We start from the raw sequence: 13,393 nt of genomic DNA on the forward strand, positions 1-13,393 counted from the left end.
TCTCACAGAACCTGTCGTGCCTCCCCTCTGAGGCTGCTCCCTATCCCCACTTTGCCTCCAGACCTTCCCTTCCAGACGTGCCCTCCCCCTAACCACCCACCCCCCACAAGCATCTTCAGCCTCTTCCTCTGCACAGACTCCTCTACTTCGTTGTATACAAGTGCCCAGGACTTTCTCACCCTTCAAGTAGCCACTCTCATGTTTCTCCTCTGCTTTAGGGTCTGGTGGTTAAAAGAAGTATCCTCCTCCTCATGGGCTCTAGGCTGGCTTTGTCCCTCAACCCACCCCATGACCTGCACAAATGACTGCTGATGCTCAGATGTCTGGGACACGCTCACGTTCTCCACTGCCATCTCTCTGCATCTCTACTGTCAAATCTTCCTTCTGCAACGGACTTGGTTCTTAAAGCTTTGCTCCTACCTCTCTGTCTGCCTTTCCAGTTCTCCTCCTTTGAGTCTTCAACCACGTTTAGTTCCCCAGCTGGCATGAGCTTCACACGCTAAGATCTGTAACTTAGGGGGCACCTGGGTGGCTCAGTCAGTCGAGTGTCTGACTGCACTCAGGTCATGATCTCATGGTTCGTGATTTGAGCCCCACATCAGGCTCATTGCTGTCAGTGCGGAGCCCGCTTTGGGATCCTCTGTCCCCCTCTCTCTCTGCCACTCCCCTGCTTGTGTGCACTCTCTTGCTCTCTCTCTCTCTCAGAAATAAACATTAAATAAATCTGTGACTTAGAACTCTAAGTTTGCACAACTGCACAACTGTTTATCACTGCACCTTGAACTACAAGTACTTGCTAGTCTGTCTCCTATACTCTTGCACTGTGCATCTTGGATTCTGCCACATTACCCAGCACAGTGCCTGACATGAAGTGGGCATCCAAAGACAGTGCTATGCACACTGTCTAACAGACGGAGGAGGTGAGGTGCCCAGAGACAGGGATGGGTCATCGCATGCCTGTAACTACTGTGGAACACTGGTGCCAGAAGAACCTCTCGAAGGCCAGAGGAACTCCCAGGGGCCACCACTATTTTCCTGACCCCTTATGGTTTCTACAAAAGGAAATAAAGAAAACTAACATTTCATTAGTGCCAACTTTGTGCGAGGCACTTTATAAAATCCCTCATTCCCTGAGTTAGGCACTGTTACCCCATTTTAGAGTTAAGAGAAATAAGGCTAAAGGAGTTCTGAGGATTTCCTCAAGGATTCATAACTGGTGTGTGACAAAGATGTGGCTTGAACCCAGAGCTGCATGATTCCTGAAGCTCATTCTCTTCACCACAGCAACAACACACCATATCATTTTAACCCCTGTGCCTTTGCAGATGCGGTTCCCTCTGTTTAGAATTCTTGTTTCTTCAGGAGTGGGCAAATCCATCCCTACAAACACTGGTAACTATCCCCTGCCCCATTAAAAAATTAGTCACCTGAGTAAATGCCTCTATAGGACAGTACATATAGGTGCGTCTCAGCCAACATTTCAAGCATTTGATTTTACACTAGTCCCCAGACAGGCTTGAACACTAAGAAGGTAGCGCTCAAAGTCCTGGCCATCTCTCCATCCACAGTGTCTAGAACATAATGAACATGTTCAATGCATGTTTGCCAGATGAGTGAATGAACAAACAAAACAGGTTCTCTGGTACTTTCAGTGTTGATGGTGGGGTCCATCGGTTCCTATAGAACATGATGGTGGTGGCACCAGAATCTTATTTACTCAGTGCCTAGCCTGTTGACCTTAGACCGAAACACTGAGCACAGGGCGTGGGAGAGCCTTTTGCTGGCTAAATCTGCATCTGTGAAGGCTTCAGCAGATGGTCACTAACAGGCATGGCCTCTCTCGTAAGGCGGGGTATGCCGGGGTAGAGCTAGACATGGAATGATGGACAATACACTTTGCCAGAAGCCAGACATTCCGAGTTTTAATCCCACTGGATGTGTGATTTCACACAGTTCTCTGGACCTCAATGTTCAAACACTGGAAATGCATATTAAGGATATGGGATTACTTCAGTGGTTTTCTTAACTTTTCATACCAAGGATCTATTCGTGTAGTTTTTCTTTCCCTTTACCTTCATGTTTTCAAAATGTCTGATTTAATAATGAGAAAAATCATCATTTTTATTTAGAAAGTGCAAAAAAATTGACAGGCAACAGCCCACACATAACTACCAACAAAATGCATTGATAACAGGAGATAACTATTGCCAAACACCAGACTGAGATAATTCCAGCCCAAAGACCTCAGATGTTTCTGTCACCTATGAAGCTGGTTCTAGGTAAAGTCCCATTTCCCTGTAGACTTGCTGAAATAGTGGAAACAGCCAATGAATTTCTCTCTAACCTTTGAGCCCCTTAAGGCGACACATTCCCCAAGTAGACATAAATGGGCTCTGAAGTTGCTGAGATCTGTGATTCTGTTTTATGTCTGCAAGTCCTGCAGGGGGATTAGGTTGACCTCTTCTTGAAATTTGGGGATTTCTAACTATAAAACGACACTGCCAAAGGAGAAACAGCCCTTCACAGCTCCAAACAAAGGTGGGAGGGACGGGGAGGGAGGAGTCCAAGATGGAAGAAACATAACAGACATCAACAATGCAACAATGACAGTGCATTTTCAAATGGAAAACATCTATGGGAAATAAAAACTTTGGGGTTACAGATGACTTAGACAGAAGTGAGTATGAGAAACCAACAGACACTTGGTTGGTGCAGGAAATGCATGCTACAGGTTCCCTTACAGGGCACGAAGCAAAGTTTCCCCGGGTCGATACTTACAAGTAATAGGAGTAGGAATAAGCATTTCTTCTATATATTGATGGGCAGTCAGATGAAGGAAATGTCCAAAAAAGGGGAAAAAGAAAAGACAAACAAACAAGAATTAGATTTATATGAAATCTTGATTCTTAGAAATGCACATAGTATTTCAGCATCCCAAAGTTCAAGGAGATGCAAGTTTCTCTCCTAATCATCTTTGCTGAGAATCAAATACTTCCAGTGGTAGAAGGAATGAGAGAGACCTCTCTTATGATGGAGAAACTCACTACTCATGCAGAGAAAGCCACATCTAATGTTGGCTGTTTTAATTGTTTATAAGTCCTTTTCTATAGTCAGTCAAAACTAGCCTCCTTGTAATTACGACTTTTTGGTCCTGGGTCATATTTCTGTGGCCTTCTAGAACTACTCTACCACTCTTCACGTGACAGTTCCCTTAAGATCTAAGGAAAGCCATAATGACTTTATGTTCTCTGTTTCAGGTCAAACTGCATCAGAACCTATTTAAATAAGTCAGGTAAGGTCTTGCCAAAAGCAAGGTAATCAGGTAGCAGCATTCAAGATGGCTCCCCCCCCAAAAAAAGATGGCTCCCCAATGATCCACGCTTCCCAGTATGCATGCCCATGTGTAGCTCTTTCCCACACTGAAGCAGGAATGGCCCTATGTGACCAAAAGAATGTGGTAAGAATTACATTCTGGGACTTTCTAGGATAGATGAGGAAGAAGACTTGTAGCTCTGCCTGGGTATTTTGAACTCTGAGTTGGAACTCTGACTCTCCATGTAGGAAGTCTAAGTATCTTGAGGTAGCCATGCTGAAAAGATCCTGTAGAGAGACCCTAAAACTGTATGAAGAGAGATATCCAGCTAGCCCTCATCAGTTGGATTATGTCGATTGAGACCCTTGGTATCATGGAACAAAACAAGTCATTCCTTTTAAGCCTTAACCAGACCATAGATTCATAAGAAATATAAGTCACTAAAATTCAAGTTTGTTACCTATCAGTAGATAACCGGAACAAAATTCAAACTTCATCATTAAAAAGCACTGGACGAAGAGAAAGGAATTCCAACTTTCAATCTAAATAGACTACAACCTTAAAAAAATTCTCTGTGCCTTTATTTCCTTATCTGATCCTCAGATGAGCTGAACCAGACCATTAGTTTTAAAAACTGTGTGTGCAGGATCCTGGGGGCTCTGTACAGTAGCCTCACTGAAATGGGATAGGCGGAAACTGAGCAGGTAGGATTGCTTATCCATGAAAGCCAGCAAGCACTTCTTCTCCATTTTTACCTCTTTTATAAATTGGAGTTTCATTTAAAATGTCACATGACTAAGAATTCCACTCTCCAAAAGAATGTTTGAAAAATCACTACCTGCAATCTCTTTCTGATGTCCCTTCTAGCTCTTGGCTTCTGAATAATAAAAATCTCAAACAAGTCCACGATATTCCCTTTGTTATAACTTTTTGTATTTTGTAGGAAAATAAATAGGAATGCTTTTATCTTACAGACTTAGCCGCACTGACAATAAGTGACACATTTGTGGATTGAGAAAAATTGCTGATAATTAAGGTCCCCAAATATCCATCTGAATAGGCAAGAAAAGTTCCCTTCCCTCTTGAGTTATTTGGTTAATTGCAAGTGTTATCCAGTTTGCTTGGCACAGGAAGATACAGTTTTATATCTGCAGGATGGGAACATGTCCTCAGAGCCTCAAATTTCTCCCTCTCAAGTTCGAAGTGGCCAAAGCCTCTAAGCAGGGTGACCTCTAGGCAGGCGATCTCTAGGCTTTCTCTTATTTATCAGGAGAGCCCAACTCCAGCTACAGAAGATAAGTGACTCTGAGAGCTAAGAAGTCATGGCAGAAAAGCAGCTCCATGCCTGCTTGTGAAGCTGGGCTGGGGAAAATGAGCCACAGTGCAGCAAGATCTGTTCACTCATAAAACTGTTCAGTGTCTTGGGTCAGATGAACAGGGACCCTAGATGATGAAAGGGTTGAAGAATTCCCTGCCGTGATGGGTGGGAGTGGAAGAGCCCATGTAAGTCACCAAATCCCTCCCACCAAGCATACAGGTTCATGCTGTAAGGAGATCATTCCTCTCCTTCATTGCTGGCTCTGTGGTCCCGTGACTGGAAATTTGATTCCTTGGGGAAGAAAGTGCAGGATCCATTTGATGAAGACTTCTAGACATGTATGTTCCCCATTCTGTCAAGAACAAGCAGGCTGAGAATCGAGAGCGCAGGGTTCTGATCCCAGAACTTTCACTTGCTCACTGTGACATTCTGGGCAATGTTCCTCCCCCTGGCCCTGTGTTTCCTGATCCATGTACCATGGTGAATGGCATGGATGGCTGCCAGCCTAAACATCTTTGCGGAGTGGAAATGTGATGTCTTAGCATCCCAGCACCACCACTTGCTAACTACATGTCTTTGATAAGTCACTATTTAGGTATCTCTGAGTCTCAGTTTTTCCATGTCAAAGTTGGGAGTGATAATTACCTATTCCCAAAAGTGGGCATTAATATTAGATTAATCTAAATCATATTCAGATTATATAAGATATATAATATATAAAGTATTTTAAGTAAATTATATTAAGCTAAACACCTGACATTATGAGTGCTCAGTAAAGGGGAATTTATGCCCCCACCTTATCCATACATATAAGGTTTGCTGCTTCTCACTCCGGTAACCAGGAACAAAGTGTTCACCTCTTTAGGAATATTTAAAATAGTATTAAAAGAAGAGAAAATACTTACGTAGCACTTACTATGTGTCAGGCATTGTTCTAGGCTCTCATATATTAACTCATGTATTCCTCACAACCACCCTGACAGGTGGGTATTATTATCAGCCACAGATGAAGAAACTGAGGCAGAGAAGGTTAAGTAACATGCTTAAGATCTTGCAGCTAGTAACTGGACTTGATAGCAATGAGGCTCTAAAGCTGGACAACAACATGGGTCTAAGCCCACGTACTTGACCACCAGCCTATGCTGCCTATATGAAGGAAGAAACAGGTGTATGTTGAGCAGCACAGTGGGTCTGGCATTGATATGACACGTGCCTTAAATCTTTTAATCCTCCCCATAACCCCATGGAGCAGGCATTATGTTTCTCATTTTTGGTTGAGGTATCTGAGGCTCTAAGGGGTCACTCCTCACTCATAGTGAGGATCCTACTGCTGTTGTGCAGTTTGGGGCCAATGGCAAGGCCTCCATCCTGAGCCAGATTTCCTCACCATCAGCAGCCCCAGGCTGTGCCCTTGGGCCCCAGGCTGTGCTCTTGGGCCCCAGGCTGCACTCAATATTCTGGACCTTCTGGGCTTCTCTGCTTCCAAGCTTCAGGATTTACCTATGGTTGGGCCACCTCCTCAGGACAACACACTTCCCTATCTTCAAACCACCTCTTCAAAGTAGCTTTTCTGAGTTATCCTGGTTGTCATCAAAAGCCAGTGCTATCCCTGACCCAGCCTTAAGGCAACTCCAGATTAACAGCAACTGACAAACTTCTATTAATTGAGTATCTTTTCCCAATTACATTGCAAAGTCTTCCAGGGCAAGGATTATAGTTCTTTTCTGTGTGGCCAAAACACAGTATACATGTGTGTTTTCTCTGAGGCTTGAAGAAGTTTTACTGAAGGTCTAAATTCACAAGGATACAGTGATATTGTAAGTAACAGATTGCCTGAGACCAAAAATCCTGAGCAGGAAGACAGCTGTGCTTAGGAAAAAAAAAAAAACCAAAAACAACTCCAAACTTAATAAATCACATATTACACAATCTTCTTTTCAGCTGGCTGACAAAACTGATGCGAGGCACAACTTTCCTTTGTTCCATACTAAACAGGACTGAGCTGTCCATTTAACCATCCATTTGATCATCTACCTATCCGTCTAGCTCATGAACCTACCCATCCACCCTTCTACCTATCCATGTATCCATCTATGCATGCATCCAACCACCCATCCCTCTACCCATCTAACCATCCATCCATCTACCCACTTAGCAATTTATCCACCCACTTATCCATCTAGCCCATAAACCCACACACTCATCTATTCATCCATCCACTCATCTTCCCTTTAATCCAACAATCCATCTATCATCTACTCGTCCATCTTTCCATCATCAACTCAGCAAAAACTTCTCAAGGGCCTACTACGTGTGCCTGCTCCCTGCTAAGTACCAGAGATAGAAAGACAAATGAGATCTTGATCCAGCCCAAATGTCTGATGAGGGAGCCAGATAAGGAGCTTATAAAACAAATAATAAGAGCTACCACTTAAACAGCAGGAGGTCACTAATGTGCCAGGTACTGATCTAGTACATTATGTGGACTATTTTATTTAATCCTCACTATGAAGCATTATTATCCTTGTTTTGAGGATGAGGAAAGTGAAGCTTAGACAACTTGCTCAAGTTTACATAGTTGAGTATGGGATGAGAATCCAAGCAGTCTGACTTTAGGAGCCTCCATTAATAACCACTAGGCTCTAGTGTCTTCTGGAGTGATAAATGGTATTGTGACAACACAGGGAGCAGTGGGACCATATTCAGGGGGGAAGGGTGGGGAGGGGGACAGATAAGGTGGCCTAGAGTCTATGATGCTTGAGTTATAAAGTCAAGGAGCATTTAGATGGAGTAGGAGGAAGGGTATTTCCAGGAAGATGGAACTGTTTATAGAATGGTTAGGTCAGTTAGCAAGGTGAGAATGTCAAAATGTTGGCAGGTCTTAGTTCCCAAAGAGCTTATGGAGCTCAGTCTCAACACCACTGGGCATAGGAAGTACCAGCGACCAAATATTTTTCTAGATGAATGATTCTGGCAGAAGTGTGAGAATAAAGTTGTAGGGGAGAGGGACTGGGGTCATGAATGCTGCTGCAGAGGTCAAAGCAAGAGATGTTGGGGGCCTATCTCGTAATGGCCATGGGGAAGGAGATGTGAAAGTGAAAATAGGTGATTAAATGTGAGCATACTGAAGAGGACCTCCAAGTTTCTGGCCTGAGTGGCTACGTAGGGAGTGCAAACAGAAGGATTCACTTTTCAGTGGATGGAGCAAGGAGCTGTTTAGAATGGGGTGGACAAAACAGCATGACATCCTTAATTTGGGCTGTTCGCCCACTGCAACGAACCACTCAAAATCATGACTTACAGTTCAGCATCTCACCAAGTCCTATTTTATATTTCATTCAGGCTAGACATTCAGGTGTTTAAGAGTGTCATATCCATTATCAGACGGGCCAAGTTTGAGACCCAGCTCTGCCACTTATTAGCTATGTGATTTGGGGCACTTTCCTTCAATTCCACATTTCAGCTTTGTGATCTGCAGCACACTATAATCTCATAGTGGCACAGTCTCTTTTGGCTGACCCACAAGTTCCCTTTCCCTATTGACTCACTCTTTTTTTTCCCCCCTTGATAGTGTGTTCCCTGAAGGCTCAGATCATGCTATATCTTTCCTATGCTGCCCTTTTAGTCTTACACCCTCACCACAGGACTGGACTTATTCTTGGTGCTCCATGTTGATATTTAGGTCTATGTCCTGAGTGAAGCTTTCCTGCCCAAGGGATGGAGTGTTAATTCTGGGCCCCATCTGTTCTAATTTCACCAGACTCCTCCATTCAACATGTTTTTAGGGAATCCCCAGTATCCACATGGCACATTTGTAATAAGGATGAATCAGAATAGACAGCTGATGGTTTAGTAAAGGAGATAAGACATGAATACAAATGACAAATATAACAGGATACAATATGGATCCTCACAGAGGGGATCCAGATGGTGAAGAGATTGTGTCTAGATTGGAGGTCAGGAAGGGTTTACTGGAGAAGGCAGCTTTTGAATTAGATCTTAAACAGGGGTAGAATGTGGTCACATGGAACTAAGGTACACAGGTATTGAATGAGGAGGAAGCTTCACAAGCAAGGGTATAACAGTAGAGTAAGACTTTAGGAAATGTTCCAGAGTTACTGTGAGCAGGGGGACAGCGCAGCTTGACAAAATTCTCCAGATGTCCTAAAGCATGTGCTTCTTTTCTCATCTCTACCCCAGGAACTATTGTTATAAGGCAGGAGAAGCCATCAAGGGATTTTAGACAGCAGGTTTGGGAGTACAAGTTTCCTTTCTGAAATGTTACTTTGGCTGCATTGTGGAGGATGGGTTGGAGGGGCGGGGCTGGGGAGGAGACTCATACAATAGAGCTATGGGGACCTCCACCAGGGAAGGGGCAGTGCAGGGAGTGAGGAGAGGGTGTGACCAAGAGAAGGTAAAGATGCGGGTTCAGAAGTATCAGGGCGAAGCAACCCTATCAGTTTGGCTGATGGAGTGAGAGGGAATGCCTGCCACTGAGATGGGGACACAGGACTGTGAGCAGGTCGGTGGACAGGTGATGATTTGGGCTTTGACCATGAAAACCTTGAGGGGTTTTCAAGGCAGATGTCCAGAGGCAGATGATACAGGGTGAGAAAAGGCTAAAGCAGAAGATCCTGCCCTCTCAGGTCATTTTCACCTTGAGGCCAGCAAAATGACAACCATCACATGGCTAAATTCACACCTGAAGACCTGTGTACATGGTACAGTGGCTACATGCAGGGGAGTATCAATGCATCTTTCTGGGGTTGGGGGCTTGTGGGAAGACTCATGTTAGAGGTATTAGTTGGGAGTCCTACTTGGAAGAACTTGGGGCTGAGGGTTAGAGAGTGACAGGAAACTTGTAGGTGAACACAAACACCTGACATTTGATTCAGGGACACAATATGCATTACAGCAGAGAGCAGTAGAAAATGACCCCTGAACCTGGGTTGCCGGCTTCCTATTTCAGGATTCACTTACTTTCTACCAGTCTGCGTGGACTAATAGAATAGAAGGTAACAGCATTCAGTTAACTCTGGAGTCACAGAGCCTGGTTTTGTATTTCAACTGTACCCAAAACCCTGGGCAACTTATAAACCTTTTTGAACTTCAGTTTCCTCTTCTCAAACAAACAAAGGTGTACCAATGTCCTATCCTACCATGATTATTTGTAGTATTAAAATCACAATATGGTGACAGTTTAAATGGAAAATAAACAAATTAGCTTAGATGATGTGTATTGATTGCAGTACTGCTCTTCGCATATTAGCATAGGAGCTGGCTTGGTACAGGTGATGGTCATGTGTGAGATGAATGCCTCTGTTAATACTGTGCATTATGACCACTTAGGCAGGGATAGGAAATAAAGCCTGTCCAGACCATTAGCTCATTTGATCTTTAGAACAACCCCATAGGATTAGCCACATGTCACAGGTGAGAAAGGAAAGGCTGAGCTTTGTTGCATCTCCAAGGCAAACAACACATAAATGGGACCCAGTTTTTCTGCTTCCCAGTCCACAAAAACAAGATGTATGTGCCCATGAGACTGGGAACTTCTGGGGCAGACTGAAGTCACAGAGTATCAAAGTACACCAAGAGATGCACATTTATCTCAAAGTAGACTCTCATATCTCAAACTCAAGATACTTCAAATTCATTCCTGGAAAAGTTACTATCTGGACAGACCTGGTTGGGAGAAAATTGAGGCTAGACCAGAAAGAGCTGGGCAGGGGGAGGAGGAGGGGAGAAGGAAGTGGCTAGACCCATGTGTGGGAATTGACTTCAAAAAGGTCTCCTAAAAGTTGCTCAGTTTCCATTTGAAAAGTAAAAAGGGAATGAAAAGTTAATAGAGGATCCAGACAAGGCTTGGGGTACAAATATACCAAAGAATCCTGCTTAACCTGGCTTCACTGTTTCCCCATGCAAGAGTAAATGGTTATGCCTTAAGCCTTGGAGGACCATGCTTAGACTTTAGGAAGTATGTCCCAAGGAATAAACTAGGACTATGGCAAGCTTGTGGGCATGAGCCCATATGAGCATATCCCCCCAAACAAACATTAAAATGTAGAACTTCCCATATGTGAGTGGCTAATAAATACCTTCAGACATCAAGGTTAAGGCATTAAGGCTTGAGCTTGCCACCTTAATTTTCATTGAAAGCTCCCAGAGCCCTAAGGTAGTAAGCCAAGAGACCACAGGGGTGGCCTAGCAACCCTTTGGCTGCACATTTCTTTGGGAGAGGATGTCCAGCAATTCTTTTTTTAGTGTTTATTATTTTTGAGAGAGAGACACACACACACAAATACACAGACAGAGAGCAAGCAGGGAAGGGGAAGAAAGAGAGGAAGACAAAGAATCAGAAGCAGGCTCCAGGCTCTGAGCTCTCAGGACAGAGCCCAACACGGGGCTCAAACTCACAGACCGTGAGATCATGACCTGAGCTGTAGCTGGCCGCCCAACTGACTGAGCCACCCAGGTGCCCCAGATGTCTAGCAATTCTAAAGGGAGGAGGCCAGGGAAGAAGATGACCAGGACTGTAGTAATGAGTCTCTATTTCAAAACTCAACAGGGTGGTCATGAAAAGGAGGTATGTTCTATTACCTAGGTGCATACAGAAACCCATTCTAGACCATTCTGAGGTCCAAATGTGATCAAGGGAACCAGGAGTAAAGGATGGAGCCAATCATCCAGCCAATATCCAATATCCTGGTAGGTAACTTGATATATCAGGGAGGGGCTTCAGGCTCCCTTCTTATAATGCTCATGTAAACCTTTATATCTCCATGTAGCCCTGATTCTGCATTGGTCTGCATTCAAAGAAATCCTCTCCAAACAGCCAAAGGTACTACAAAAAAAAAAAATACTTTAACTTGTATCTTTTGCAAACTGTAAGGGAATCCTGTTTGAATCATCCCCCAACAGGGGCTCCTGGGTGGCTCATTTGGTTGTGTGTGACTTCACCTAAGGTCATGATCTCATGGGTCCCTGAGTTTTAGCCCCCTGCATCAGGCTCTGTGCTGACAGACAGCTCAGAGCCTGGAGCCCACTTTGGTTTCTGTGTCTCCCTCTCTCTCTGTACCTCCCCTGTTCTTACTTTGTCTCTCTCTCTCTCTCAAAAATAAATAAACGTTAAAAAAATTGAATCACCCCCCAACATTTCAGACCCCTTTCTGCAACCTTACATTTCTCAACATCCTCTCTATCCATTACAAAACAAGCAAGCAACAAAACATCCCTCAGGCTATGTCTCTACCCCTCTATTGCCCACCCCCACCTTTGGAATGTAAATTGTTTAGCTGCTTTCATTAAGTCCTTCCCTTGGTCCTCTGTATCTCTAGCCCATTCTCAGTTGGCTTTCTATTTTAGTATCACAAAAGAAAACACCTAAAAGCAAGAGAAAGACTCTCTTTAGGGAGTCACAAGGAAGCCCTATAAGGCCAGTGATGATGTACTCTACAGAACAATCGAGGGACATCTCCTGTGTACTGAAACCTTTTGTCTGAAGCTTTGGGGAAGTTTTCAAGCCAGCTGAATCCCTTAGTAGCAGAGAAAACAGGAAACCACTACTCCCATGTCTGTAGAGGTGAGGAAGAAGACCCAGCTCAAATCAGTGGAGAGGACGTAGCAGGCATTTGACTTCTGAGAGTTCCTGCAACCAGGAACGAACTCTAGGTCACACTGGGACACTGAAGAGATGCTGACACACCAGGGTCCTGAGTTGTGATGATCTGCCTATTATTTGGGGGTTCTTTTTGTGTAATATCTCTTCTTTTTAGGTAGCTGTGGGCAGCATTCTGGCCAGCAGTAAGATAGTGACAGACTCAATTGAACAATGAAGTTTTCCCCATACTTCTACACAGGGCTGGAGTAAGAAGACCTAAGGGAGCTCACCAAATGCTCCACTGTCTTTTGGGGGCATCTCTAGACATCAGAAGACACTGTAGGTTAGAAAGTGTGTAGACCTACCTTTATGCTCTCTTTCTCCTCTCCTCTCCTTTCCTTGCCCTACACCTATCTGTAAATTATCACTATCAAGTAGGTCAGCAAAAGGTCTTCTTTTCTCCAAAAGATACTGTATATGCAAACAATGATCAGCCTCCACCTCCACCCACCCGCCTCACTGCCAAAACATCTGAGTTTTGCTTCTCGGGACAAATGGTGGTCATGTGATGCCTGTTGGTTGGGTCTGATGGACAGTTTTGATAGAGGTGAGAGATGATGAAGACACGCAATAGAGGTTAAAGCCACACAAAGGGCTCTCTTTATACTTGTTCCCACCCTGGAAACAGAAAGCCCTTTCCTCCCTCCTGAGAAGTCACACATTGCAGAAATAGCTGTGGAGAAGGAAGTGAAATTTCTTCACAAGCTCACAGACGGTGGTGACGTGGGTTAAGCCAGGCTTTAGAAAGAGCAAAATTGGAAGAGCTTATCTGACTTACAAATCAGTGGCAAAGAATGAGAACATTTCAGGTCTATCAAAGAGGAATGAGATTCTATTAAATCAGTTACTTTTTCCAGGTAGACAATCCCCAGCTCACCTCTGCCTCTAATGCGTCTGTGACTCTAAGAAACATGTCAGCAATCTTACATGTGCCCATCGCCCCCAGAGAAACCAGACTTCATGTTTGACTTCATCTAATAGCTGACTTGTCACTGATACCTGCAATATGGTCATACGGTTGATGATGATATGACAATGCAATGCTGTCCTCAATGCTTTGGGAGCTCTTGCTCCCCAATATTAATGTAGTACCTACCCTCCC

General features: G+C 44.1%; 1 protein-coding gene across 16 annotated transcripts in view; it reads right to left on the bottom strand.

Annotated features, from left to right (window-relative positions):
• PTPRT (protein tyrosine phosphatase receptor type T) overlaps nucleotides 1–13,393 on the bottom strand; it is a 1,080,869-nt gene that overhangs the window by 161,573 nt on the left and 905,903 nt on the right. For 5 of the 16 annotated variants that reach the window (XM_086702237.1, XM_086702232.1, XM_086702236.1 and 2 more), the window contains one exon: nucleotides 2,779–2,808. The exons of 5 other annotated variants lie outside the window; for them this stretch is intronic. In XM_086702237.1, the coding sequence (XP_086558363.1) occupies nucleotides 2,779–2,808 (30 nt within the window). Of the gene's footprint in view, nucleotides 1–2,776; nucleotides 2,809–13,393 lie in introns of all 16 variants that reach the window. 6 more of the 16 variants (XM_086702229.1, XM_086702224.1, XM_086702230.1 and 3 more) reach the window with 3 other exon arrangements.

Source organism: Puma concolor, chromosome A3, assembly GCF_028749965.1.
Source record: "Puma concolor isolate L17-30 chromosome A3, mPumCon1.1.hap2, whole genome shotgun sequence".
NCBI classification, from domain to species: domain Eukaryota; kingdom Metazoa; phylum Chordata; class Mammalia; order Carnivora; family Felidae; genus Puma; species Puma concolor.